Raw genomic sequence first — 27,745 nt, 5'->3', positions numbered from 1 at the left:
CCCTCCCTCCGCCAGTGCTGGTTCAAATAGAAGCAGGCAACCCTGGCGGCTTTGAGGGGTTTCTTTCAGGCGAATGAAGTCAGGGATCAAGGCCAGTGTTAGGGGGTCTGCAGATGACATCATTGGGCCAAAGCCCTGCTTATCCCAAGGTTCAGAAAGCCAGAGAAGGACTTCCCTGGTGGTCCAGTGGTTAATTATCAGCCGGCCAACGCAGGGAACATGGACTCAATCCACAGTCTAGGAGGATTCCACGTGCCTCAGGGCACACGTGCCCTGAACCTGTGTCCTCTAGAACCCGAGCTCCACAAAAAGAGAAGTCACTGCAATGAGAAACCCTCCTACTGCAACTAGAGAAAGCTCGTGTGCAGTACAACGACCCAACACAGCCAATAAATAAATAAATAAATAAAACAGAAAAGAAAGCCAGGGATGGCATCATTCTCACCTGGAAATGCCACACCCCCTGAGACCCATGTGCAGCGTAGTATTGATCGCAGGGGCCACCCCAAAGGACAGCTGCTCTAGAGAGCTTGTCAGTGCTCTGGCAGTCCCCAGAAAGCCCCCACAAAGTGTACTGATAGGAGGACCTCCACGGGGACAGGTCTGCCTTCTTTCAGGATGAAGTGTGCCGGTACTGAGATCTCAGGACCTCGTTGGTGGCGTCCTGGCCTTGGGAGCCTGGGTGGAGACGCAACTGTGGGCCGAGCCGGCTCTGCCGGGGCCTCTGCTTCTTTTGCGCAAGCCCTGGGCGGGGCCTGCAGGCGCCTGGCTCCCACCATCCTCCCGAGGGAGAAAGAGGCCCAGAAACCCCAGGGAAGGGTCCCTGTCCTCCAGCACCAACACATAAAGTATAGACGCCCCTGTTCTGGAAACCATGTGCTTTATTTCAAACCTCATTCCAAGGGAAACTCCCCCCTGGGTCGTAGAAAAGCTGCAAACCGTGCGGTTTGGTTCAAGGCAATGCTAAGGGAAATCCCTTACGGCTGGGGCCCTCGTCCGCTGGGCCTCAGACTTCCCTGGTCATCCCTGGTCATCCTGACTCTTGGCGGAGCTGGGTGTGGGCAGCCGGGACTCTGGAGTGTCCAGCTCACCGCCCCCACCCCCAGCATCTTCCTTATTTGAGGAGTATGGAAGGGGGTTATGGGACAAGGGCCAGGGTCTGGCCCAAGGCCGGGGCCTCTGTCCCCCCCGAAGGGCCCGCGCCACTCTCAGAGCCTCCTCAGAGCCCTGTTGCTCTGGGTACATCTCAGCTCCCAGGTGAGGACCCAGGGGGGAGTGGGATGCCCCTGCGCACCGGTGCGTGGGGGGGGGGGGGGGGGGGCTGGCCCCGCCCCTCAGTACAGGTCTGCAAAGGGCTTGGAATAGTTGAACATCAGGTAGTCCATGTAGTAGAAGTCGTAGGCGCGCTGCCGCTGCAGGGTGGAAAGCTGGGCGAAGTACTGGTGGGTGATGCGGGCTGTCGTCCGCGCCTCCTCCGAGTGCCGGTCCTTGAACCTGGGGAAGGTCAGGTTCCGCGGCGCGTGGATGAGGCTCAGGAAGAAGTTGGCATCGTCCTCCATGCTCTCAAACTTGCCCACAAAGTCATAATCGATGAGGCAGGGGCTGCAGAGCCGGCTGACATGGTCCCAGTGGATGTCCATGCCCACCGGCCGGTGCACGTCCAGCAGGTACTGCACGAACTCGGGGAAGCGCACGCCGGAGCCCGTCCGCAGGGCCTCCCGGGAGGCGTTGGCCCGGTAGCGGGCCAGGATGGCCTTGCCGAAGACGGGGTGATAGTAGCTGTTGGGGTGCTCGAACTTGTCGCGGAAGGCGGAGACCAGCCTCTCGAAGGGCTCGCGCACGAAGAGCATCTTGGTGTAGGTGCTGAGGCGGTGGAGGATGCCGTGGCGGTCGAAGGTGTCCAACCGCTTGAGGGCGCCGCCGTAGTGCACGGTGTTGTGCTGGATGTCGGCGGTGGCCGAGGCCAGCCCGGCCAGCACCATGAGCACGCGCTTCCAGTTGGAGCAGCCTGCCTTGGGCACCTCGCAATAGAGCACGCGGTGGCGGTCCTCCACGAAGATGCGGGACACGTGGCGGGGCGTCACCGCCCTGCGGCTGCTGCTCGCGCGGTACTTGGCGCACGCCTCCCGCATCACCCGCTTGCGCTCCCGCTGGGTCTCGCGCAGGCTGGCCCAGCGGCCGTCCAGGGCCCCCGGGGCCGGCCGGACCCACGTGCCGGCCGAGCTGTTGGCGCGGAGGGCCGCCGCCGCCGGCATTTTCTTGATGAGCAGCCGTCGGCGGCGCTGCCGGGGTCGCAGACGGGCCCCCACGTTTAGCTGACCTTGAGGGTCCTGGGGCGCCCGCAGGCTCAGGCCCCGCGGGGCGCGGCTGGACAAGTCTTGGGTGACCCTCTCCGTGGCTGCCTTAAAGGGACCATCCTGGGCACTGCCTGGCGGGAGGTCCTGGGGCAAGAAGGGAGGTGGTTAGCAGCGCGGACAGATCGGCTGGGCCCCAAGGCTCCCAGGGGGCCAGGCACTCGCCAAGGCCGGGGTCCCTGCCTCCTCCGTGGGCTGAGGTTTTTCTCAGATGAGGGCGAAGGGGACAGCCTGGCCCTGCAGGATGCGAGCCCATTGGTCTGAGCCCGCATACAGACCCCAGAGCCCCCTCTCCCCTCAAGGGCTGTGGGGTGTGTGTGGGATCGGGGGTGGGGAATGGGGGTGTTATTTCGGCCACTAGATGGCGCAGGTCTCCCAGGAACAACCTCCTGGCGAGGAGGCGAAGCGGGGGATGCTGGTGGCCTGAAGGAACCAGGCTCAGATTTAACGCTTCTATTAGCACAGGCGGGAGCCGCCATCCACGGGAAAGGGAAATTCATGGGTCCAAGGTCCCCGGCTTTGTTCCCAAGGCTCCTGGGAAAGGCAGGACACATTTTTCTTTCCAAGAATGGATTTAATGTGAGCTCTGAATTTCTTCCCTGGCCTCCCCAGCCCTCCCCAAGCTGCCCATGGTGAGATTTATCAAACTCTCAGAACTCACGTTGCGCAGCTGCTGTGGTCTGATGCTGAACTTTATTCCTAAAAAGCAAACAGAGAGGATAGTATTGGCAATGGAAGTACCACGTGGACTCCTGTAAGCAGTGGGACCTGCCTATAGGTTCCTGACTGTGGGTGCCTGGGCTGGAGGGCACTTGGTGTGAGCTCTGTGAAAAAACAGTTCAGGGGGCCAGGAGGCAAGACAAGGCAGGGTGCAAGTGCCCCTCCACTTCCCTGACCCGCGTGGAGAGTGGGGTGCAGCAAAGACTTGGTCCCACCAGCTCCCACATGATGTTAACTTCTGAGCATCCTACATCCTAGTGTGACCTGGAGAGTCCAGAAGGTGCCCCGCCCACATACCTGCTCAATGGAGCAGCTGGGAACCTCACAGGCTGCCCCCACCTCACACTGTCATTAAGACACACGGAAAGGCTCTTCAGGAAGATCTGTCCATCTTCTCTCTATGAATATGGCACACTTGTGTCTGTACTTGGCACACAGGTCTGGGAGTGGAACACACTCATTCCCCTTGGACTGGGGCCTCCCCACTGGCTTTGGAAAGTTTCTTCACCTCAGCATCTGCTTTGCAATTTGGGCCACTAGTTGGTCCTGGAACTCTAGGGTGAGCTGATCTCATTCTGCCCACCCTGGTTTCCTCCAAAGGGCTGAGGAGAGCACCACACAGTGACTGATTGCCCAGCAAGCCCTTGCTGGGGACTAGGGGGAGATGGAGAGATCAGCGCATCACTGGCCACACCCTGGATCATCCCCTCTGCCCCCACCAAGGAGGTGCTTTGTCTGCACTGGGGCTGGGATCACTCAGGACGAGTAAGCTCTGGAGAGGCAAATCTTTGGCCAAGAAGAGAGGATTTGGCCCATTTGAAGGGAGGTCCTGGGAGGGTGAGAGAATTTCCTTCAAGGAGGCAGTGCTATTTAGGAGCCTTGGCCTCTTTCCCCATCCCTACCAGGCGACGGAGGCATTGGGCTCTTCCTGCCCTTGTGCCATGTGAGTGGACGTGGCTCCTCTGAGGTTTTGCCACAAGCCACAGTCACAATCAGAGCCAACGATCCTTTAAACAAGCGGAGCGCTCTGACTCCCAGCTGGCACAATGGGGCACTGCGTCCACCACACCTGGCTGAGTTCTGGCTGCTGCTGAGGGGGGGGAGAGGAGGGGTTGTCCTGGAGACACTCCCCCTGCTGCTTCTGTGTAGTCTGCAGAGGTCCAGTGCCTGGAGTCCAGCTGGCTGGGGGACATCCAGGCTCTCCGTCCCTGACTCAGGGACTCTGCTGATTCCTGGTGAGGTCCAGTTTTACAGGTTCAGCCCCTGCTATGACCCTGGCCTTATACTGCTCAGTCTGAGGATGGGCCCACAATTCTTCATTCATCAGCAAGTGAGGGTGGGAGGATGTGAGGTCACCTCTGGGTTGGGAAACCTAAATTCCCTGAGCCTTCCAGGACCTTTCCCAAGACCCCAAAGAGGTGCAAGTGAAGGCACAGCTTGTCACACTGCATCTTTCTTCTGCCGCAGCACTCTTCTTTGACCTCTTTGTCCAGGGGCTGACCCTTCCCTGGGAGAAGGGTAGAGGGTCTACACCTTTCTGGGCATCCCGCAGCTTATGAGCATTGTGTGTGCATGTGTGCATGGGTCAGCTCTGAAACAGGCCTTCCATGGAGAGGGGAAAGCTCCATGTAGAACTGACTGCACCCCTCAGGAGGGTGGGGTGTGAGCAGTGGGTGTTTGACCTTTAGGCAGAAGCTTCTAGAATTAAGCCCCTCACCAGGGTCCCCCTGTCAGCCCACAGTCTCCTCCCCTTAGCTAGCCACCGCCCACCCCCGCTGCACTTTCTCATCTCTTTATGCGGCCTGTCCCCAGCATGAGCTCCCTAAGCTCATTTCCAGCTGATACGTGCGGGTTTCCTCCTGCAGCCGATGATCACAGATCCCTCCACCAGAAAGGCCCCTCTGCACACTCAGCTTTGCTCCACACTGCCGGGTTTCCTTAATTATTTTCTTCTGGTGACGGCAGCTGGCTCTGTGAAATCACCTCTCCTCCTCTGAGTCTCAGATACGGGAATTTACTCTGCTTGTCAATCCTGTCAGCTTGTCAAGGTGTGATGGTGCTTATTTATATTCCTTTTCTGGAGCAAATGAGTCATGCCAGATTTGGCCCAGAGTAGGGCTGAGGAGCCACTTACAGAAGGCATCTTGCCAGCAGGCAAAGTGAGACAAGGATGTGCTTACAGAGGTCACAGCCTCTGCAGCCGTGACCTCCCACTGGCAGCATTCCCTCTGCCTGGAGAGTGGTGGATTGTGAGACCTGACCCATTTTTACCTGTGCAGACTTCACAAGAGGGCCCTGAGCCCAAGGGCTTTCCAAGGCTGGTCAGGCCAGAGTTCTGAGCGCAGGCTGGTGATAAAGTCCTTGCTGACAGAGCCCAGGGCTGGGTGAGCCTCTTGACCTCTTGGGCACTTTTCCCCAACAAAGCCAACCTAGCCACAATTTCCCCCTTTGAATAAAAGGATTATCTTGTGGAAAACCCAATAACGGATTTTATATGGAGCTTGAGTTTGCCACAAGCTGAATGGTCATGACCCTTAAACTTATGGCAGCTTGTTTGTAAAGACTGTGAGCCCATCCCATTTGGCCACTTTGGAATAAAGAAACTTAACAATGGAATGTAACAGAAATGGCCCCAGTGGCTAGAGGCTAAGTGTCCCTACTCTCTCCATCAAGGAAGTAGCTTTATATGCACTGCTCAGATAAAGGTTGAAGCAAAGACCATCTGCAGCTCTGAGAAGTGACAGCCGGGAGATGTCTTGGGCATCTTGAGGCTTGGGGAGGGGTGGGGCGGTGCTCTGCGCATTCCCCAGAGGACTGTATTTCAGGACCCTGGACAGCTCTGGGGAGCAAGCCAGGGAAATGCCTCTACTGCACAACCAGAAAATTATTGCCACCAGGGGCCCTGGAACCCATGCCATGGGGAATCTGGAGTGGGGTTTGACCTCACTCTAAGAACACTTACCCCTGCCAAGCCTCCAAATAGGTGTACAACGTAGATAAAAGCCACGGCCCCGCCCTCTCTTCCATCCAATGTCACCAGGCTGCCTCTCATCTCCTGACCCCACCCTCACTCTGAGACAGGAACCCCCAGGGCCAGTCATGTATGTGCTTTCTTTTCAGCGTCTGAGTTTCCCATCCTCTTCCTTCAGCATAATATTAACAACTTTTAAGGGAGCCCTATCCCCGCATACAGTAAGAAATAAACCACCACTTTCTCTCTCTGGACAGAGGACGCTCGCAGAGTGGTTGAAACACATGCAGTACGATAAGAGTGAGCATCGGTGAGAATAAACAAGGCGTGAGTTATTGAGGCTGCCAACTGCGCTCCACACTGTGAGCTCTTCATTGGCTGAAGGTTTTCTTCTGAGCGTCTGGCTGAAAAAGCTTTCTGGTTACCTGCCAAGAGGAGGCAGAGGCTGATGTGACAGTGTGTGAGGCCAGTTTCCTATAATTAGGCCAGGCAGCCTGGACCTGAGGCAGAGCTGGGGAAGGGAGGTTTCGAGCATGTGGGGTGTTGGGGGGAGGGTCCCTTGCCCACCACTCTTCTCTGAATCACAAGAGGGAGACCTGCTGGGTTGCATTCAGAAGACTCAATCCTGGATGCCCAGGACCCACTGGGGGTAGGGGTTGGAAATCAGTCTTTCAGTCAGGTTGTGTAGACAGGCGACACTGATGTGGGTCCAAACAGGACCCAAGCACTTAGAAAGGGCTGCCTCATGAGCCCCAGACCCCTTAGCCCCAGGCGGGTCATTTGAGGAGAGTGATTGCTATTCTGGCTGCTCAAATTCTAGCTCTGGGCCCTGATGGGCAGTGGGGAGAGGGTCCTGCCACTCTAAAAACACTAAAACCTTGGGGAAGTCATGGCCATCCCAAAGGAGTCAGACCCACAAAGTGGAGGCAGAGATGGGAGGGAACTGGAGAGGCCACAGGGCACGAGTGGAAGTTCAAAGACCCTGCCCTGTTGGGAGTTTCAGACTTGTGGTCCTTGGATTCCCCCAGAGGTTTCTGCATTGAGCTGGGGTTCCTTGGCTACTTTCCCACAGCCTGGCTCTTCTGATGGCTGAGCCTGCATGGTGGACATCCCCATGCCCGCATGCTGCCCATCAGGCCAGAAAACTCTAGGGGTTTCAGGCTGGAGGGAGCCAGAAGGGACATTGAAGGCAAACCCCCCACTGCAGTTTGATTCCCTCATGTGTAAGACACAGCCTCTAGGCATCGGTCCCACCCGAGGTTCCCTGGCAGCTGCCTCTGGGGCATGAGTGCTGTCACCTGCTCTGCTGTTTCCACATCCCACATAGAAAGAAGTAGACACCCACCATGTGTGCCAGGAGAAAGGCCTCCCTGCCCTGGGGCAGCTGCATAGCCGGCCAGTGTGCAGGACCTCACACAAGCAGTGATGAGCTACAAGGTGTGAAACTGGGATGCTGGGAGGAGAAAAACACAGCCAGAGCACGTGTATTGCCTTCCCACTGGGGTCAGAGAAGAAACCCCGAGGGAGATGCCAGGCTCTACTCCACAGGAAATCTGGAAGGTTTCTGAATCAGGGTCCTCCAGAGAAACAACCAATAAGATATATATATATGTATATAAAATTTGTATATCATATAGCAGACTCAGCAGTTGCTGCACGCAGGTCCTAGAGCACACGGACTCGAGTAATTGCAGTGTGTGGGCTCAGGAGTTACACTGCAGGCACTTAGTCACTCCATGGCATGTGGGATCTTCCCAGGCCAGGGATCAAATCTGTATCCCCTGTATTGGCAAGCAGACCCCTGGACCACTAGGGAAGTCCACTCAAGTCCATTGATCTAAAGGTAATCACATCTAAAAAATTCCCTCCCAGTAACATCTAGACTGGTGTCTGACCAACTATCTGGGCACCATAGCCTAGTCAAGTTGACAAATAAACTTGATCCTCACAGGAGGTATATTAATTTCCTAGGGCTGCTCTAACAGAGTATCACAAGGCTAGCTGGTTTAAAAATAACAAAAATTTATTCTCTCACAGTTCTGGATGCCAGATGTCTGAAATGAAGGTGTCAGCAGGGCCCTGCTTCCTCTGAATGCTCAAGGGGAGCATCCTTCCTTGCCTTGTCTAGCTATCTGGCTGCCCCAGACGTTCCTTGGCTGTGGCAATTTACATCCAATCTCTGCCTCCATCTTTTAAAGTCTTTATTGAATTTGTTACAATATTGCTTCTGTGTTGTGGTCTTTTGACCAGGAGGCATGTTGGATCTTATCTCTCCAACCAGGGATTGAACTCACATCCTCTGCATTGGAAGGCAAAGTCTTGACCACGGTACCGCCAGGGATGGTAACTGTCTCCATCTTCACATGATTATTTTATGTACCTGTCTACTTGTCTCTTCTCCCTTGGTCATCCTGAATTTTTTGGTTGTTCAGTCATCATGTCCAACTCTGCGAGGCCTCCCTGTCCCTCAGCATCTCCCAGTTTGCCTGAGTTCATGTCCATTGAATCAGTGATGCCATCCAACCATCTCATCCTCTGTTGCCCTCTTCTCCTTTTGCCTTCAGTTTTTCCCAGCATCAGGGTCTTTTCCAACAAGTCAGCTGTTTGCATCAGGTGACCAAAGTACTGGACATTCTGAATTAGAGCCCACCCTAAGGACGTCACCTTGATGATGTCAGCAAAGACCCTATATATAATATGGTCACCTTCACAGGTGCTAGAGGTTGAGACTTCAACCTATTTGGCAGGAAGTGGGGCACAATTCAAATCCATAAAGCGGGAGGGGGGCGTGACTTCAGGGGTCTTTAAGAGCACTGGGCCAGAACAGCCTAGAGGAGGTGAGGAAACACTTTTGCTGCAGGATTGGGTGGTCCAATCAGTGACAAAGGATTGTGTTAGTTCTCTGTGTTCTTGGGACAAGGACTGTGTCAACATCTGGCACCAGGCCTGGCACACAGCAGGAGCTCAGTAAGTGCTTGTGGAAAAGCTGATGTTGCTTGAACTGAGAGCTGGCCCTGGAGTGGGGGATGGGTTTTGGGCTTCTCCAGGGTTCTGGCTGGAGTCCACCAACCCCCAGCTGGGCTTCTCCAGCTCAGCCCGGCAGCCTGGGGAGGGTCTGTGCGTCTGGCGGCAGCTGCCAGCCAAGTGGCTGGATGTAGACACGTGCTGTCCTGGCCAAGGGTCTGTCCACCCACCCAGGTTATGCAGGGTTTGGGGGTCTGGGTGGTCAGAGCAAGGACACACTCAGCTGGCTGCCTCCCACTGCCACCTGGGGGGCCCCTGGTCTGCCTCTGGGCCCCCGTGGTGGCTATTCCTCCTCTGACTTTTCATACCAGCTCAGGCTCTGCCCTTTTGAGGGGCAAGCCCTCCCAAACCCCCACTGGCCTCTGCCTGCCTACTTGCGAGCTGCTCTGTTCCTCTGGGCCGGTTGTTAATATATGCAGATTTGATGCAAAACGGAAGTTTAAACACTCTCAGCAATTAGAGGGCAGCTTGGACTCAGGGCACAGCATTCAGATGGAAGAAGCCTCACCAAAGGCCTTAAATTCTCACTTGTGTTCACTGGAACATTCAACTCATTAAAATTCTCTGCTAGGGCCTCAGCGCACAGCCCTGCCTCTTCTGCCACCCCCAGGGCCCAGAGCATGAAAATGGGGCTCCAGGAGGCAGGGGGCCCCAGACAAAGGTGCCGGCTGCTACTGAAACCTAAAGACAGATGGCTCTGGGGTCAGAGCCTGAACCTTGGGGAAAGGTAGGGGTCAGGCCAAACATGCTCCCAGACAAGACACTGGCCCTGCAGGAAGCCTCTGGGTGAGGGAGCTTCTTCAAGTTGTTCTGAGACAACCAAACTCACAGTGGGGTCCCACAGTGACCCCTGACCCTTGGCCCAGACTTGAGCAAGGGTTTCCTCTCCCTTAACCGAGAGACTGCACCCTGAGTCACAGCTTTTAACAAGGGGTCAGTATATTGGGCTTCCCTGTGGCTCAGCTGGTAGAGAATCCACCTGCGATGCGGGAGACCTGGGTTCAATCCCTGGGTTGAGAAGTTCCCCAGGAGAAGGGAAAGGCTACCCACTCCAGTATTCTGGCCTGGAGAATTCCATGGACTACAGTCCATGGGGTTGCAAGAGTTGGACATGATTGAGTGACTTTCCCTTCAGTATATTTAAAGGGCTTCCCAGGTGGCTCAGTGGTAAAGAAACCTCCTGCCAATGCAGGAGACATTGATTTGATCCCTGGAGGAGGAAATGGCAACCCACTCCAGTATTCTTGCCTGGAAAAGCCCACGGACAGAGGAGCCTGGCGGGCTGCACTCCATAGGGTCGCAGAGTCGGACATGACTGAGCATGCACACACGAGTCAGTGTATGTAAAAAGAGGGAAAAAAGAAAATGAGAACACTGCTTGTGACCTTAACCTCCCTGAGCTTTAGAGTCCTCATCTGGAAAACGGGATGAAAATACCCATCCTGGGGGGTCTGCAAATGTGAAAATGAAGTGATGCATGGTGCTGGGCACAGAGAGAGCTCAGAGGACGGAGGCCCCCAGCTCGTGTTTTCCCATCACCCAGGCACCTTGGCAGCGCCTGGGTTTCCCTGAGTCCAGATCCTGCACCAGCGCAGGGACTCTGGGACCTGCCTGCGGGGGAAGGAAGCGGAAATCTTCACGTCCTGGGCAGACGGGCACCTGACAGCTCTGACTGCTCCTTGTCTCGTTGGGTGATTCCATCCCTTTGCCCCTGTGATGAGGATCCACGATTCAGCTGAGTCGTTCCCTGCCAGCTCAGCCTTGGCTGTGAATTCCCTTGGAGCTGTCAGTGTGGCACATCGGAGCTGCCTGTCCGTCAACCAGCCAGCCCGTTAGCTGGTCTGCAAAGCCCACAGCTGTGCCGCCGCTCCACTCCCACACATCTGCGCATCACTTGACTGGGGGAAGGGGTGTCCCTGAGCATCCTCTGTGTGCCTGCCTGTTCTCAGGGGAGGGGTCCTCGGTTCCCACTCTGAGGCTCTCCTCTGTCAGAGCCTGGGGTGACTCCATCGTGTCTGGGGCGTGCGTGTGGCCCCAGCGCACATGCCACTGCACCGCCAAGTGTGCACGTTGCATAGAGCAGGACTTGGTAGGTCTTGTGCTGTGTTACACGAGTGCACCAGTGGCCTGCGCTGGGTGGGGAGGGTGTGTTCACACCCATGCACAGTTTCTCAGAGCACGTGGCACATGCTTTAGAGCAAGTCCTACTTTTTTCTTCCTTTTACGTATTCAACACCCATGGGCCTGGAAGGGTAAGCAAGAGTGAGTGAATGCTGCTGCAGATGAGAAAGAACCCAGTTCATGACACTCGCCAGCGAAGCCACAGCGGCCCCTGGCGGCCCCCGTCTCTGCCTCCCCGGTAGTATGAGACCTGGTGGCAGAACGCAGTCACACAGGCGGCCACCATCTGTCCATCTGCTCCTCACTGAGCACTCATGTGCCAGGCAGTGTCTTAGGCACCGGTGACAGTGTCTTGACTGTTAGACAGTCATGGCTCTGCCCTCATGGAGTCTAGTGAGGAGGTGAGGCGCTGGACAGCAGCTTTCCATGTGTGATGGGGCAATTTAGGATGTGGCAGGCAGCACGTGGTGGGGGATGCCAGCAATCCCAGGGCATCAGGTGAGGTCTCCCTCAGGTAGTGACAATTAATTGGCACCTGGGCTTCTTCAATGGCCCAGGGGGTAAAGAATCTGCCTGCAGTGCAGGAGACACAGGGAATGCGGGTTCGATCCCTGGGTCGGGAAGATCCCCCTGAAGTAGGAAATGGCAACCCACTCCAGTATTCTTTCCTGGAGAATTCCATGGACAGAGGAGCCTGGTGGGCTACAGTCCATGGGGTTGCAAAGAATTGGATGTGACTGAATGACTAAGTTCAAAAGTGGGTAATGAGGGCATCCCTGGCAGACTTTGGTGACCTTGCACCATGACATCAGGGTTCATGGGAGGGTGTCAAGAAATGGCAGGTCCAAAGCTGCAGAAGCCTTATGGTCCTGGCAAAGGCAAAGGTCCTTCTTTTCTCTCCTAAGGCCTGAGGGGAAGCCTAGAAGGGGTTTAAGCTGGGAGTTATCATGAATTTAAGGGTCATTCTGAGGTGAAGAGTTGAAGACAGGGCAGAAAGTCTGGTCAGCGAATGTTCCATTGTCTGGGTGGAGATGTCTGAGGCCTGGACCCAGGTGAGGATGGCAGAATGTGGAGGAAAAGGGCTCTTACCCACTGCTGGTCCAGTGGGTAAGATCTCACCCTCAAATGCAAGGGGTGCAGATTCGATTCCTGGCTGGGGAGCTAAGATCCCATATACCTCATCCAAACCCCCCCAAGCCCCCAAAAAACATAAAACAGAAGCAGCATTGTAACATTCAATAAAGATGGCCCTTTAAAAAAAATTTTAAAGAAAGTGGAGAAAGATGTGAAGACTATTTCAGGAGGAACAGTCAGCAGTGGGCGTGCTGGTTAAGGTTTAATGGCTGGCTCTGGGGGTGGTGGAGTAGGGGTGGGGAGGAGCCTAATTGGTAGCGTTTGCTGATTTCCGTGGTGTAAACACCCCTACCATGGCAGATTCCAAGCTACAGGTGTGAATGTGGAGTTGGGACCTCATGGGCTGGTACCAGCTGGCTCCCTGCATCAGCAGGACCCAGGGACTGACCGGGGGCAGAGTCAGGGATGCTGGCTTCTGACTCAAGCAGTGGGTGGATGCTGATGCCCCTTCCCCCGAAGGGAGGCAGATTCTCGCTGAGTCTGAGATGCCGATGGGTCTCCCAAGGGCAGACGTCCTGATCAGCAGGATTGCCAATGCACAGCCATTTGGGGTGCCCTGCTAAGGACCAGCGCAGCCAACCCTGAGCCCCTGGGCAGCCCTTTGTAGGAACCTGACTCCCCCAGGGGGCCTGAGGTGCCTCCCTCACCGAGTGGCCCCTGCAGGAGGTGGGGGGACCACGTCAAGGAAGCATCAGCTAGATGGATTTACAGCTGAATGAGAGGGGAAAAGGGAGGACAGGGTTAGCAGGTGTATGAGTGGGGGCGCACTTGTGGCTCTCGGGGTGTCAGTGTGGGACCAGCACTTTCCGAGGACAGAGAGCAGGGCTGAGGCAGCCAGTTACCTAAAGCCCTGGCAGCGAGCCTGGCCTGAGTCCTGCCTTTGTCCTGAGCCTGCGGGGAGCCGCGGCTTCAGCTCTGAGTGGCCGTGGCCAGGTTAAATGCATGGATGTAACGTTCTTTCTGCTTGGCTGTCAGGGCCCCTGGTGACTGCTCTCCAGCCAGCTCTGCAGGAAAGGGCCTAATTTGGTTTAAATATTGGTGAGTTTCCATCGGGGGTGACCAGAAAATAAAAATGAGGGAGTCATTCTGGAGCCCGAGGCTGCAGTAGCGCCACCGAGGGGCTGCCTGTTTGCGGGAAGAATGCCAACCACACCGACTGGCCCAGGCCTGTGACAGACGCTTCTTCACTGGAGCCAAGTCAGGTCATCAGAGGCCGCCGACGGGGCAGCCTCATTACCGCGGTGGCCCGACCGCAAGATAATGATCGGTCTGGCTCTGGCCGGCTTTCTGGATGTGACGATCCGGCCGCCGCGTCAATTACTGAGCTGGTCTGTGACTGTCAGAGCCGTCACAGCTGTTGCCTGCGATACCCTGAAAAGCCACAAAGCAAATCCTCCTAGCTGATGCTTCCTTGAAGTGTCGCCCGCCCCCAACTGCTGCAGGGGCTGCTCGGTGAGGGAGGCACCCCAGGCCTCCTGGGGAAGTCGGGTTCCTACAAAGGGCTGCCCAGGGGCTCAGGGATGGAAGCACTGGTCCTCAGCAGGGCACCCCAGATGGCCGTGCGTGGCCACTGATCATGCCCAGAGGGGTCCCTGGCCTTGATCCCAGCACCACCCAGGCCCATCCTGTCTCCAGGGCCTCCTCCAGCCCAACTGAGACCCTAAAGGGGCATTTCAGAGGTCATCCTCTGTGTCCCCGAGCAGAGTGGAATTCCTGGTGACTCACAGACGGCAAGGGCAGGCAGGGGGCCCTGGCAGTCAACCCAGGTGTCCTCTGCCTTCGGCCTGGAGAGAGGCAGTTCACAGCTAACCCAAACGCCAAGGCAGGTCCTTGGAAGTGGAGTCGGTCCAGTCAAGGATTGGGCCACCAGCAGCTCAGGAGGTCTCTGACCCGAGAATTTGGTCAGCTCTTCTTCCCCGGTGGCTCAGATGGTAAAGAATCCACTTGCAATGCAGGAGACCCAGGTTTGATCCCTGGGTTGGGAAGATCTCCTAGAGAAGGGAATGGATACCCACTCCAGTATCCTTGCCTAGAGAATCCCATGGACAGCGGAGCCTGGTGGGCTACAGCCCATGGGGTTGCAATGAGTCGGATATGACTGAGTGACTAACACTTTCACTTTTAGGGATTCCCTGGTGGCTCAGATAGTAAAGTATCTGCCTGTAATGCAGGAGACCCAGATTCGATTCCTGGGCTGGGAAGAACCCCTGGAGAATAAAATGGCAACCCACTCCAGTATCCTTGCCTAGAGAATCCCATGGACAGCGGTGCCTGGTGGGCTATAGCCCATGGGGTTGCAATGAGTCGGATATGACTGAGTGACTAACACTTGGCTCAGATAGTAAAGTATCTGCCTGTAATGCAGGAGACCCAGGTTCGATTCGTGGGCTGGGAAGAACCCCTGGAGAATAAAATGGCAACCCACTCCAGTATTCTTGCCTGGAGAATCCCATGGACAGAGGAGACTGGTGGGCTACAGTCCAAGGGGTTGCAGAGTCGGACATGACTGAGTGACTATCACTTTTCGAAGAGGTAAGGCATTAATCCTGACCTTGGCAATGCCTGGCTGTGGAGACGCCCCTTCCCTGGACACCTGGCTAAAACCTACTTCCTCTCCCTTCTGGCTGGCCAGCCCTTGGTTCCTCCCATCTCAGCACCCAGAGGTTCAACCAGCAATGGACCACACTGGGCTAACAAGGGGCTGATCACAGCAGCCCCAGGCCATCCTGGGGAGCACAGACATCTGATCCTCCTAGCATTTGGGGGATGTCACCTTAACTCTGAGAGGCGCCCTTTGTAGGTAACTCAGGTCTGTGTTTGCCTGGGTGGGGCGGGGGCTGCTGGATTCCTGGCAGGCACTGTCTGAGGTCCTTGAACATTCCCTTCAAGGCTCAGTTCTCTTAGCCTTGGCCTGCGAATCAGCAGCAAAGCCCTGGAAATTAGACCTGCCCACTTTGCAAAGAGAACACGGTTCCCCTGTAATAGCTGCTCGAAGGGTGGCGAGGGTCACTGTGAACAGAGAGCTGAAGAAGATGTTCTGAGCTGTTTCTCTGCTTCCTTTGAAGTCCAACCAGCAGCTGCTCTCGGGACGACGAGCACAGATCACAGGCACAGACTCAGCCCCTCCTGGCTGTGTGCATTTCTTTCCGAATTAAGACTCCTGTCTGGATTGCCGGGCACGTGTTTTGGGCACCACTCTGCGGTCGAGAATGTGCAATTCCACAAAACAAAAGCAGCCCAACTCAGGCCTCCGTCCTTCCACATCTGTGTGCGGCAGCGAAGAGGCCCACCCGTGTTAGCGTGTCTGCAGCCATCCTCTCTAGAATGAATGATTTCGCTGGCTGGGTGAGAACGGCTCAGCCCACTGAGGCTTTTTCTGCAGGATTAAACGTCATTCCTTCTAATGACTTGATTTATGTCTGGAGGTTTACAGCTCCAAACAAAATATTGTGATGATGGCAATAAATCACACCAGGGATGCTTACAACGGTGACGAGCATGTTTTCTGTTTGTTAGGGAGGTGATTACAGAACGAGGGGCTGCCGTGTAACAGCACATGTGGGGCAGGGAGTGCCCGGAACACACAGGGCATCAGGCAGAGGGGCGCCTGGATAGGCGGGTATCAGGCTTTGAAAGCCCAAGGCTTGTGTGGGAATCTGTGGTTGAAGTTGGCATGGATTTCGGAAGAGCTGGAAACACAGGGAGGCACCACCATGCTGGGAAATGGGGGAGGTTCATGGTTGGTGGACAGCCTGAGAATATCATCTCCAGCTTTCAGCCACTGTCTGCCCTGCTGCACCCAGACTGAGACCAAGAGCCAGCTGAGGTCGGGGCCCAGGAATCCATGCGTGCTTCTGGAGGCTACAGTGTTCCTCTGCGCACCAAGCAGCATCCGGAACACACTGGGGCCATTTTCCAGTCTGCAGCCCTGTCTTGGGTAAAAAGAGGACCTGGCTGGGCCAGGCTACGATCACTTTGCAGGGCAGGGCTCCTGGGTAGAATGAGGGCTGATTCCACTGCAGACAGGTGCCTGGCTGGCATCCCTCACTCATGATCTGCAGACAGGGGATCTCCACACACCCCCTCCCAACACACAATCTGGAGACCTGACCCTGCAGAACAGAGCTCAGAGAGACCGAAGTCAACCTCAAGGTTTAGAGAGGACCCCAGCCTGGGCTCAGGAAGAATTTCACAGCCCTGATTCCCCAGCTCCCATCCTCAGCTGAAGTCTTCTGTCAGAGACGCCATCCCCCATGCCCCTAGTGTCTGGGAATGGGGGCAGGGCAGAGGCTGGAGATGGCACACAGGAGGGGGAACACTGGGGCAGCCACAGAGCAACCTGGACCATTTCCAGCAGCCCAGCTGAAGCTCCCTTCTGGCCAGAAATCAGTGACAGCACAAGCCTTTACGTTGGTAAAATGAATCCTGTCCCTGGCGTCAAACTGGGGGAAAGGTGATAGGAGGAGGCTGGACTAGGGTCAAGTTTCGGGGAGAGGTCTGCTCATCCCTCAGGCTTCCCTGGTGGTTCAGTGATAAAGAATCCACCTGCCAATGCAAGAGATGTAGATTCTATCCCTAGGTCAGGAAGATATCCTGGAAAAGGAAACGGCAACCCACTAATGGTATTCTTGCCTGGGAAATCCCATAGACAGAGAAGCCTGGTGGGCTACAATCCATGGGGTTGCAAAAGAATCAGACATGACTTAGCAACTAAACAACAACTGCTCCTCATTGCAAGGGAACACAGCAGCTCTTCTGGTCTATGCTCTCTCTTTCCAAGCAAAGGGATTGTTCTCAGAAGAGCCCAATGGCCTACAGAGCCACATCAAAGGCTGTGTGCCACTGGAGGTCATGACAAGAGGCGACTCAGGGATGCTGAGCACTGGGGGAAAGTGATGTATGACCGGGTATTGGCTCCAGCCGCTGCTCATGGCACATTTAACTGGGAGGTGTGGGTGGGGAAATCAGGGCGGGGGGAGGCTCATGTGGTACACACAGAATGTCTTCCATGTCAGATGTGATGCAGCATAGGTGACGGACAGGAGATGGCATGTGCGTGGTGCAGAGGATAGTGGTGGGATGAGCAGAGGATGGCGTGTGGGTGGTGGTGGTGGATGGTGGGGAGATGGTTGGTGGATGGGGGACATGGATGGAGCGTGGATAGTGGGTGAATGGGTTGAGGTCCAGGGAAGGGATTTTTTTTTTAAAGAATTTATTAACTGGAGTATAGTTGATCCCCTGGAGAAGGGACTGGCTACCCACTTCAGTATTCTTGCCTGGAGAATTCCATGGACAGAGGAGCCCTATGGGCTACAATCCACTGGGTCGCAAAGAGCTGGACATGACTGAGTGACGAACACACACACAGCTGATTTACAATGTTGTCCTAGTTTCAGGTGTATAGCAAAGTGAGTCAGCTATACACTACGTGTACTTGACGTTGAACCTCCAATGCTTTGGCCACATGATGCGAAGAGACAGTTTATTGGAAAAGACCCTGATGCTGGGAAAGGTTGAAGGCAAAAGGAGAAGGGGCGGCAGAGAATGAGATGGTTGGATGGCCAGGCTGACTCAGTGGACATGAGTCTGAACAAGCTCTGGGAGATAGGGAAGGACAGGGTGTGCTGCAGTCCATGGGTCACAAGGAGTCAGACACGATTTAGCATCTGAACAACAGATACACATATCCACTTGTTTTTAGATTCTTTTCCCATACAGGTCATTACGGAGTGTTGAGCAGAGTTCCCTGTGCCGCACAGGAGGTCCTCATTACTTACCTATTGGATGTATAGCAGGGGGTACATGTCGCTCAGGGATAGGACTTGAGACAGAGGTTGGGCGAGGACTGGACAGGCGGGAAGCTGGAGAGGGGACGGAGGGATGAGGAAGCTACACAGACACATGCAGGCTCCAGCCCAGTCCCACTGGCCAACGACGCAGCCTGTGGCTGTGCCCTCCCTGTCGGCAAAACGGACAGAAAGCCCAGCCCCTGACCAGTTTTGGCTTTCCTGATGCTCAGGAGGTGGCCAGGGTACAGCGGCAGTGGCAACCCAGGACCCCCTCTGACCCCCTTGGGCCCTGAGTGTACATCCTGGATGCTTCAAAAGATGGCACGACCCTTTCCACCAAACGCTGAGAGCAATCTCCAGGATGTCGGGAGACAAAGCTCCTGTCCATCTTTGATGAAAACAAAAGCAAAAAAAAAAAAAAAAAAAGTGTTGTCTGTTTTATAAAGTGTGGCAAATTTTGATAATGAAAGCTTCAGAACATAGAAAACCGAAACCTTTCTAATTCCGGGCAAACTAAGGGATAATGGTAACGTATTTCAACTTCAGAAGCAAGAAATAACCTTTTATCACCTAATTTAACAATGTTACTGGGAAAATATGTTAAGAGAATGTGAAAATGCTATTTAAATGATAAAATATGCTGTCTTGGATGGCAAGGATTCTAATTGCCATGTTCAGAGTCCAAACACACTTCCATGCCAGCTCCGACAGACACCGCTAATGACATGGTGTCCCTAACGATGCACGGCAGAGGGGGTCAGCGTCTCTCCTGGGATCCACCAAAATCCGACAGCTGTCTGGGCTCCGCGGCGCTCATCAAGAGCCCTGCCTTGTGAAGTATGAACCGGTTTGGTATTAATATTAATCGGCCAACACATTAATATTAATCAGTTAATATATACTTCCCATGACAACAAGAGATAAAGGAATCTTATTATGTGGGGGATCAGGGAACACGGAATTTCTAAGTGGATTTCTTTGGGATGCACGGCGTGAAGGAGCCTAAGCCTCTTAGGCATGTCGTCTCCACAGAGAAAGGAACTGGGGCGCGCATGTGGAAATACATGAGCAGGAAGCACCCGGGGTGGGATGAATCCTCTCCGGGGCAGGGAGACGTCTCCTCCAGTTGGCGAGCAGGTTGGTGGGAACATGGTTGGGGGGAGGTGTGGGTGGCTCCCACATCCCTTCTTCTCCGAGGAAGAACTGTTCTTGGGGAGAGCAGCCTGCATAGCCCACGAGGAGAGAATACAGTGACAGCCCTCGACCCCCAGTCCTCCTGGTCCTGATGAAAGGGGACCGGCGTGCTTCTGGAATGACTTACCTGGGACCTGGCAGGTGCTGAGGACACAAGGGTGTCTCATGCACTTCTGCAGGGGAGGTTGTGCTGTTTTGCTTGAGGGCATGAGTCTCAGGTTACCTGTGTTGCTGGCATCCACGCTGCAGGCCCTGTCTGTGGCAGAGCCAGGGGCCAGGCCAGACCTGTCCGACTCCATGCCTTTGTTCTAATCATGAGGCAACACTGCCTGCCAGTGTCTGGGGACAGTGGGCTGGCCAAGCAGGGGCTCACAGCAGGTCTCACAGAGTCATCACTACTGACCTCACATGGATAGGATGAGTACTCACGTTGCCCACTCTGGGGTTCCTGGGAAGACCAGGCTGTTGGGTGGTGGCAGAGCCCTCTCTCACCAAGGACCACCTTCCTGCACACTCGCCTGCAGACAGCTTCCAGAGGCAAAGGCACATCTGAGCATAATTAACATTTTAAGCACTAATTATTTTCCTTGGGTGTCTAAGTCTGAGGATCCTTCAATCTCAGTTTAATTGGAGAAAAATGGTCATCAGTTATTGAACAGCAGGAGGGCGGCTCCAAGCTTCCCCAACACCGAGCCAAGCTGAGAATCATCCAAACATATGAGTCCCTGTGGGCGGGCCACAGGCGAGGGTGCGGTGGGCGGGCCTCGGGCACCCTGCCCTGCCCTCCCAGACATCTGCCAGGAAGGCTTTGGGGCCGAGTCAATCACTCGCCTTTTTGTCTTTTCCATTTTGCTCCACTTTCTGCAACAGCATCTGTTGCAAGAAAACCAACTGCAAGAGGAAATGGGATTCATTATTAAAAGGAGAGCTTATAACGTTCCCTTCACTCCCCCCTTGCACTTGATGATAATCTGAGCTCATAATGAAATCCTCAGGCCCTCCCTGGCGAGGCTGGGAGGGCTGGGGGGTCAGCAGAGGATGCCCTGGCCTGCAGCTGAGTGACACAGTGACACTGGCCCGAACAGACACTGGCTGTTCAGTCCAGTGCCCACAGCTGCCTCTCCCCTGCCCTGGGGGTGGGCACCTGGTGTCCAGGGTCTCATGGGAGAACCATGAGGTTTTCGCGTCCACACTTGTGGAAAACTGAAAGGAATGTTTTATTTTGCTTTGCCTATTTTTTCCCCCTTTGATTCTCTCTGAGCAACCAATTAAAAGACTCATTAGTTCAGGAGCCCTGACAGGGAGCTGAGAAGGTGGCCCCCAGAAGCCTGGCAGCTGGTGAATCGGGAGTGAAAGCACTCTTTTAGCAGAACCTCTGTAGACGGGATGGCCTGGCCCAAGGCTGTGTGGGAGGTGGGGGGCGGGTGTGGGACATAGTGGGGTGCTAAATCTGTGGCTTCTCGGGGGACAGGCCCCCAGGTTCAAGTAGCCCTGGGGGAAAATGCACAAGAGGAGAAAATGCACTCTAAGGAGAAAGGGTCTGACTCAGTGCATGCCCTTGCTGGGTACCAGAGCCCCGGGTGAGGGCATCTAACTGTGTGTGCAGCTGGGAGAGCTGAGTTCAGCTGTGGCCATCCGTGGTCATGTGACAGGCCCCTGACCAAGAGCACATACTCCTACCCGCCCCCCACTCCACTGGGTAACCTCCCCTAGCCACGCCCTGTGACCCCACTCAGTAACGACCCCACGCTGACACCTTCCGGCTCAGAATACCCTTCTCCAGCCCCATGGCACTCTCAGCTTCCACATCACTGGCCTCTCCTCCTTGGGAAGGGATCTGACACAGAGCAGCCTGATGCACTGATACAGGGTCTGGGTCTTTCCTGGCCTGACCCTGCTGGCCTGCCTCTGGGTGCCATGGCCCCTCAATCACGTCAGCTGCCTGGGATCACCCTTGACCCAGGCTCCGGCTTCACCGAGGCCCTCGGGCCTGCAGGACTCAGGCGATACAGCCTGTGGACAGACAAACGGCAGGAGCCGTCCGGAGATCTGAGCGCCTGATATGGCCCCTCCCCATCCGAGGTGGGGGCCTGCCGCATGTGCCCACTCTCTGCAGGGGGCCCCTGCCTCCCTTCCCTGGAGCTCTGATCCTAGAGGGGTGGGTCTCCCATCTCAGCAACTTCCCCACAGCACCCAGAGACCACTCTGGGGGCCACCCAGGGAAGACCTTGCTCTGCTCCCACACTGACCCTGCTGTTCTGGTCGTGAAGATATTTGGCGATTCCAGGTACCCTTGTAGAAGCTCTGGAGCCTTACAGAAGCCCACTAGGTTGGTGTCATTTTGACCCAACTGGACTCACAAAGAGACGGAGATGCACACACACGAAGCCACCCAAGGATGCACAGCTGGTCAGTGGCTGAGCCAGGATTTGAACCGAGTGGTCCTGGGCCCCCGGGTCAGCTCTCCTCCCCACCACTGCTTTCTCATGCAGTCGTTCCTGCCTGCAGTCAGGGTCCTGCTGAGTGCGGGACACAGGTTGCCTCGCTCCCTCTCCTCAGCACCTGGCCTCTCACCTGCACCCCACAGGGCCTCTCTCGGGGTCGACCCTGGGGCAGGGGAATTTTCCTTGCTAACCCCTCTCCAGCTTCAGCCCTGGCCTCATTCAAAACAGCGTCTGGAACATCTCTGATGCCTGCAGGCATCTGTGTGCACCTGTGGGACGTGAGCTTCCCAACCTGACGCCTTTCCTTAGACGCCCCTTGGCTCTCTGCCTGCCGTCCTGGCTGCCTCCACCTGTGCTGTGGCCCCTCTTTTCCTGCAGCACCAGCTTCCTGATGAATGAAGGTGGCCTGGCCTCGAAGGTCTGAGCTGTGAGAGTCCCCACCGAGCCAGGGAGCAGCACAGTTCACTGGCCTGCAGACTCAGTTTCTCCATCTCTATAAGGGGAAATCAGTGGCTTTGTGCGCACAGACAACTGTGTCTCCCAGAGGAAAGGGTGATGTGAACAATCTGGTGAGGGAGTGTGCAGACCGCTCCCCACCCACCCCCCAGCTGTGTTCTGATGGTAGGAGCCCCTGGGTGCCCAGGTCTGGATCACAGCCTCCATCTTCCCCTCCCCAGCGGGGAGCACTGCCCAGGCTGCAAGCAGAAGCGAACCCCTGGGAAGGAAGGCTTTGGTGAAGGGAACCTGGGCTGCTGGAGGGGACAGTGCCGTAAGCTGCTCAGAGGTGCTGGCACCGGAATGCAGTGGGCACCGTGTGACTCTGGGAGCAAGCCCTCCTGCTGGAAGCTGTGGCTCCATCTTCTGCCTTGGCAGGTTCCAGACCTGCTCCAGTATTTCATCTCCTGTCATGGAAAATGGCTTGATAATGGTTACTGCAGGGAGGGTGGCAGGAGCTCATCCATGGGAGATGAAAAGTAGAGTGCCCAAGCCTACGAAGTACCTGGGGCAAATTTAGATATGAATGCTCAGTATCACAGGCTTCCCAGGTGGTGCTAGTGGTAAAGAACCCATTTGCCAATGCAGGAGATGTAAGAGACGCAGGTTTGATCTCTGGGTTGGGAAGATCCCCTAGAGGAGGCCATGGCAACCCACTCTAGTATTCTTGCCTGGAGAATCCCCTGAACAGAGGAGCCTGGTGGGCTACAGTCCATAGTGTTGCAGAGTTGGACATGACTGAAGTGACTTAGCACGCACACTCAGTATCACACCGAGGGATGGCCCGGCTCTCACAGCCCTTCCAGGTCAAAAGAAGAACTGTTTTGGGTGAGGTGGGGGTAGATCCAGCCTCAGGCCTGAGGGCAGCCTTCCCCCTGGTTCCTGATGAGAGGTGGGCGCAGCACAGGGCAGTTCTGTCCCTTACTCATCTCCTCCTGCTGCCCATTCTGAGAGAAACGGGAATCTCCAGCCCCCGGACTACACTCAGAGCTTGTTAGGAGTGTAAAGTGTGCAACCGCACCCAGGGGGTGGCTGCAGGGGGAGTCAAGACCAGCCTTCAAGCTGCTTCTACTGGCCTCCACCAAAAAGCCATGCCCCACATGTGCAGGCGAAGACAAGTTCAAAGCTCAGAAGACGTCTTTAGAATTGCTTTTGTCGTGAAACATTTCATTTACTCAAAAGAAAATGTGTAGCATATAATGTACATGGTATAAAGAAAAAGAACACAAACATCCAGGCATTCACCACCCAGCTTAAGAAACACAGCTTTATTAAATAGCATCTCTATCACCCAGATTTCCTTGGCCCCTCTCCAACATCCCCATCCTGCCCGGCCAGGATGCCCACTACACTGAATTTTGTGTTTATCATTCCCTTGCCTTTTGGAGGTCATTTTTCTTTTGCACGTGCTTATACTCCTAAGCGACTTGTTTATTTTGCAAGGTAGCTTGGAACTGGCCATGGTGGGGGCAGTTACTCCATAGACATTGGACAATGTGACAATGCCACACATCAGGGCTTGGTTGGTTTGTTCCCTACCCCCAAAGCCCATTTACCAGTGTGTGCCTGGCTGTAGGCCACCTCCAGGAGGGAGACATCACCTTCTGGAAGAGGCTTCTGTCAGCTGAGGTCAAATCTCTGAATTAAGTGTGCAGCTGTGAGCCATTAGCAGTCCACACTCACGGTGGCAGGTGACGAGTGGGGAAAGCAGAGTTGGGCGGGACAGCCACAGCATCAACTGCAAAGAGTTATAGCAAGATCCAGATGAGATGTGACCTCACAAATCTGTCCCCCTCGTTTTTTATTCTGTGGCTCACAGTATTTACAGGCCACTCCCTGGAGTCAAGCACATGCTTACCAGAGCTCTTCCCAACCTGAAATTATTTATGACTTGGCATTCAGGGAGGAAAAGCAATTTTCTCGAAATGTCTGATGTCATGATATATAGTCCATTTGACACGCATGTGGCCCAAGCCCATTGCTCTCCGGGTCTGCCCCTCAATTACTATTACCCTGAATTAGTAAGGAAAATTAATATTGCTTGGCAGGATACTAACTCAAATAGCATCCAAACAAAATGCCTAGAGAATCTTCTAGAAAAATACATACCTTGGAAGAAATTACCAAATGCACCGGTTACTTGGCCAGACCATCGTTTCCCAGGGCTCTTTGGTTAAGTGATGCTGGAGTGAGGTCTGGGGACACACTCTTTTACTGTAAACACTAAGAACCATGTGCATACATGCTAAGTCGTGTTAATCATGTCTGACTCTGTGCAACCCCACGGACCGTAGTCCTCCAGGCTCCTCTGTCCATGGGATTCTCCAGGCAAGAATACTGGAGTGGGTTGCCATGCCCTCCTCCAGGGGATCTTCCTGACCCAGGGATCGAACCCGTGTCTCTTGTTTCCTGCATTGGCAGGTGGTTTCTTTACCACTAGCACCACCTGCATGAATGGAGAAACAAATTGTGGCATATCCATACAATGGAATTTTACTGTCTGTAAAAAGAAACAAACTACACCATGGATGACGCTCACAGATGTCACGCTGAACAAAGGAAGTCTTTCTGTGCATACTGCAGGATCTCAGATGAAATTCTACAATAGGCAAAACTAATCTCTAGTGTCAGGAAAAGATGGGTGGTTACCCGAGGGATGGGGTGGAGGGAGTTGAGTGAGCAGGCATATAAAAGAATGTTCTGGAGGTGAAGGAAATGCTGTATATCTTGATTGGGAAGATGGTATACATTTGTCGGAGCTAACTTACACAGTGTTTTCCTGTGTATAAATTATACTCCAATTAAACTGATAAAAAATTGTGTGAACACGTTTTAGAACTCTAAAGTGTCGTGTTAAAAAACACTGCTATTTCCTCTTTACAGATATCATGTTCATATCTCAGAAACCAAATGGCAATTCCTGGAAGGAAAAGGCTTTTATAAAACTGAAAAAAAGAAGTGAATTCAATGACATTAGCAGGGACTTCCCTGGTAGTCCAGCGGCTAAGACTCCACGCTCCCAAAGCACAGGGCCCAGGTTTGCTCCCACAGACTGCAACTAAAGATCCCACGTGCTACAACTAAGACCGAGGGCAGCCAAATAAACAAACAAAAGTAAGTACTCAAGTGTCTTTAAAAAAAAAATTAGCCACAGTCACTTGTCAGTGATCCTTGAGTAAGCAAACCAATTTGGAAAAAAACTGCTCTCATAAAGGAAGCCTTTAGGCACATACAAGAGGGAGGAGCCAGGAGAGTGGGGGCCGGGAATGTAAGGAGGCTGGGATCAGATAAGACTTGGGGGATGACTGGGTGCAGTGGCCACCATGGAAGCCCAGTGACACAGCTCACAGCCCAGTTACCCTCCAGAGATTGCTCTCGGCTGGGCTGCAGAAAGTCACCTCACCCAAGGTCGCATCTTCCCTGGGGCTGTCTGCATCCAGTGACTGGCTGATGCAGACTGTGAAAGTTGCAGCCCCTTGCATGAATTCCGGGCCATCCCAGCTCCAAAGCTCCATGTGGGGCTGGCTGACTACATCACAGCCTGACTTCTCCCTCTGCCCACTCTTGCTTCCCTCCCTTCCTCCACAGGTGTTGATCCAAGAGAACACCCTCCCCACATACGTCCTGCACTTCCTCAGAGTCTGCCCTGCAGGAATCTGACCGTTGGTGCCAGAGATCTCAGAAAGTAGATGCTAAGGTGAGGGGCAATGGAGTTGGTTGGCTCTTGCCTCTGTGGCAGGGTATCGACAGACTCTCACCTCTGCAGTAAGAGGACCAGTCCTAGGACCTCACAGTAGGAGGAGCAGAGCTGCGGAGAAGGTTAATTCTCAGCAATGTCAAGCACCCGATGCAGAAGGAATGGGAATGGAAGAAATGGGATGGGGATATCTAGATGGGTGAATATAAAGAGGAAAGGGACTATATTCCTGAGAGAGGTGAAGGACCCAGAAATATACATAGAACTTCATTCTGAGGGTGTTAGGCGAGGAAGCAGAACATCGGGGTGAATAAGGAGGAACACTTTATAGGGGAGCACTCTCCTGGGATACAGGACTGAGGAGGATGGCAACAACCCCAGATGCTGCTGCTAACACACTGCTGGGACGGCTCTTAGAAACACAGGGAAGGCTATGGTCCAAACAAATGAATCAGACGAGATAAAACTGCTGTGGCAGACGGTGCAGCAAGAGATCAAGAGGCTCACAAAGGTGATCATGCCGGGGTGATGAATGAAAGGCTGGAGAACTCACCACATGACTGTGCTTTGTAGGAGGACCCGGAGGGTGCTCCCCTGTCTAAAGCAATAAAGAATGCACTGGTGAGAGGGACACCAGTATCAATGAGAAGCTCAGTAGAGGCTCTCCTATGTAGGACAGGACTGAATAAAGAGCCGTCATTAGAGATCAGGAGTCCCTGTTATCAAGGGGAGATGATAGGCTTGTGAAATAATATCACAAAACCCACATGGCAGTGCTCAGCCATCGTAAACAAATTCTAATGAGCAGCAATGTCAGGGCATCAACCAAGAGGAGCTGACCTGCAGAAAGCTATGAAGGTTAATAGAACATGGCATCACAAGGGCAAGAAAGATGGGCAGCCATCAAGGGTATTGATGGACAACCAGGAGACTGAGGGTAGCTGTTTCAATAAAATGGCATGATCTCTGGACCAGTTTTCAGATCCAGAACTCAATGACTGAAGAGAGATTGAGTCCCCAAGAGGAAGAATGTTATATCATCATGGCAACTGTGCATAGCAGTCCTTCCTCAAAGTGACTGGCAACCATTTATTTGGATAAGTGCACGCAGGGATTGGGGGAAACAACACCTAAATATGTCTATATTTTTGTCTGAGTTGACATTTGTATCTAGGGACTTGGCTCTTGGGAAACTGACCTGTCACGTAGCCTTCCTGGTCGAGTGAGAGAATATAGGGACCAGGTAATAAATTTGTCAGCAAATGTCCATATATTCAAAGCCATGGTTTTTCCAGTAGTCATGCATGGATGTGAGAGTTGGACCATATAGAAGGCTGAGCAATGAAGAATTGATGCATTTAAACTGTGGTGCTGGAGAAGACTCTTGAGAGTCCCTTGGACTGCAAGGAGACTGAACCAGTCAATCTTAAAGGAAATCAACCTTGAATATTCATTGAAAAGACTGATGCTAAGGCTGAAGCTCCAGTACTTTGGCCATCTGATGGGAAGAGCCAACTCACTGGAAAAGGCCCTGATGCTGGGAAAGATTGAGGGCAAGAGGAGAAGGGGATGAAAGAGGATGAGATGGCTGGATGGCATCATTAACTCAATGGACATGAGTTTGAGAAACTCCAGGAGATAGTGAAGGACAGGGAAGCCTGGAGTGCTGCCATTCATGGGATTAAAAAAAAAAAAGTCAGACATGACTGAACAACTAAACAACAACAATAAATGGCCCATATCTGCCTCAAGTCAGGTTCACAGACTCCCCCACTCCAATGGTCATTTTCCCAACCTCTGAA

General features: G+C 54.1%; 1 protein-coding gene across 1 annotated transcript in view; it reads right to left on the bottom strand.

Annotated features, from left to right (window-relative positions):
* Positions 1 to 932: 932 nt before the first annotated feature.
* CHST8 (carbohydrate sulfotransferase 8) overlaps positions 933 to 27,745 on the bottom strand; it is a 142,221-nt gene continuing 115,408 nt past the window's right edge. Inside the window, exons 3-4 of the mRNA XM_065920564.1 lie at positions 3,016 to 3,053; positions 933 to 2,441 (exon numbers count right to left, since the gene is read on the bottom strand). Of these exons, the coding sequence (XP_065776636.1) occupies positions 1,335 to 2,441; positions 3,016 to 3,053 (1,145 nt within the window). The 3' untranslated portion in view covers positions 933 to 1,334. The remainder of the gene's footprint in view (positions 2,442 to 3,015; positions 3,054 to 27,745) is intronic.

Source organism: Muntiacus reevesi, chromosome 2, assembly GCF_963930625.1.
Source record: "Muntiacus reevesi chromosome 2, mMunRee1.1, whole genome shotgun sequence".
NCBI classification, from domain to species: domain Eukaryota; kingdom Metazoa; phylum Chordata; class Mammalia; order Artiodactyla; family Cervidae; genus Muntiacus; species Muntiacus reevesi.
This window is presented reverse-complemented; position numbering and strand designations above follow the sequence as displayed.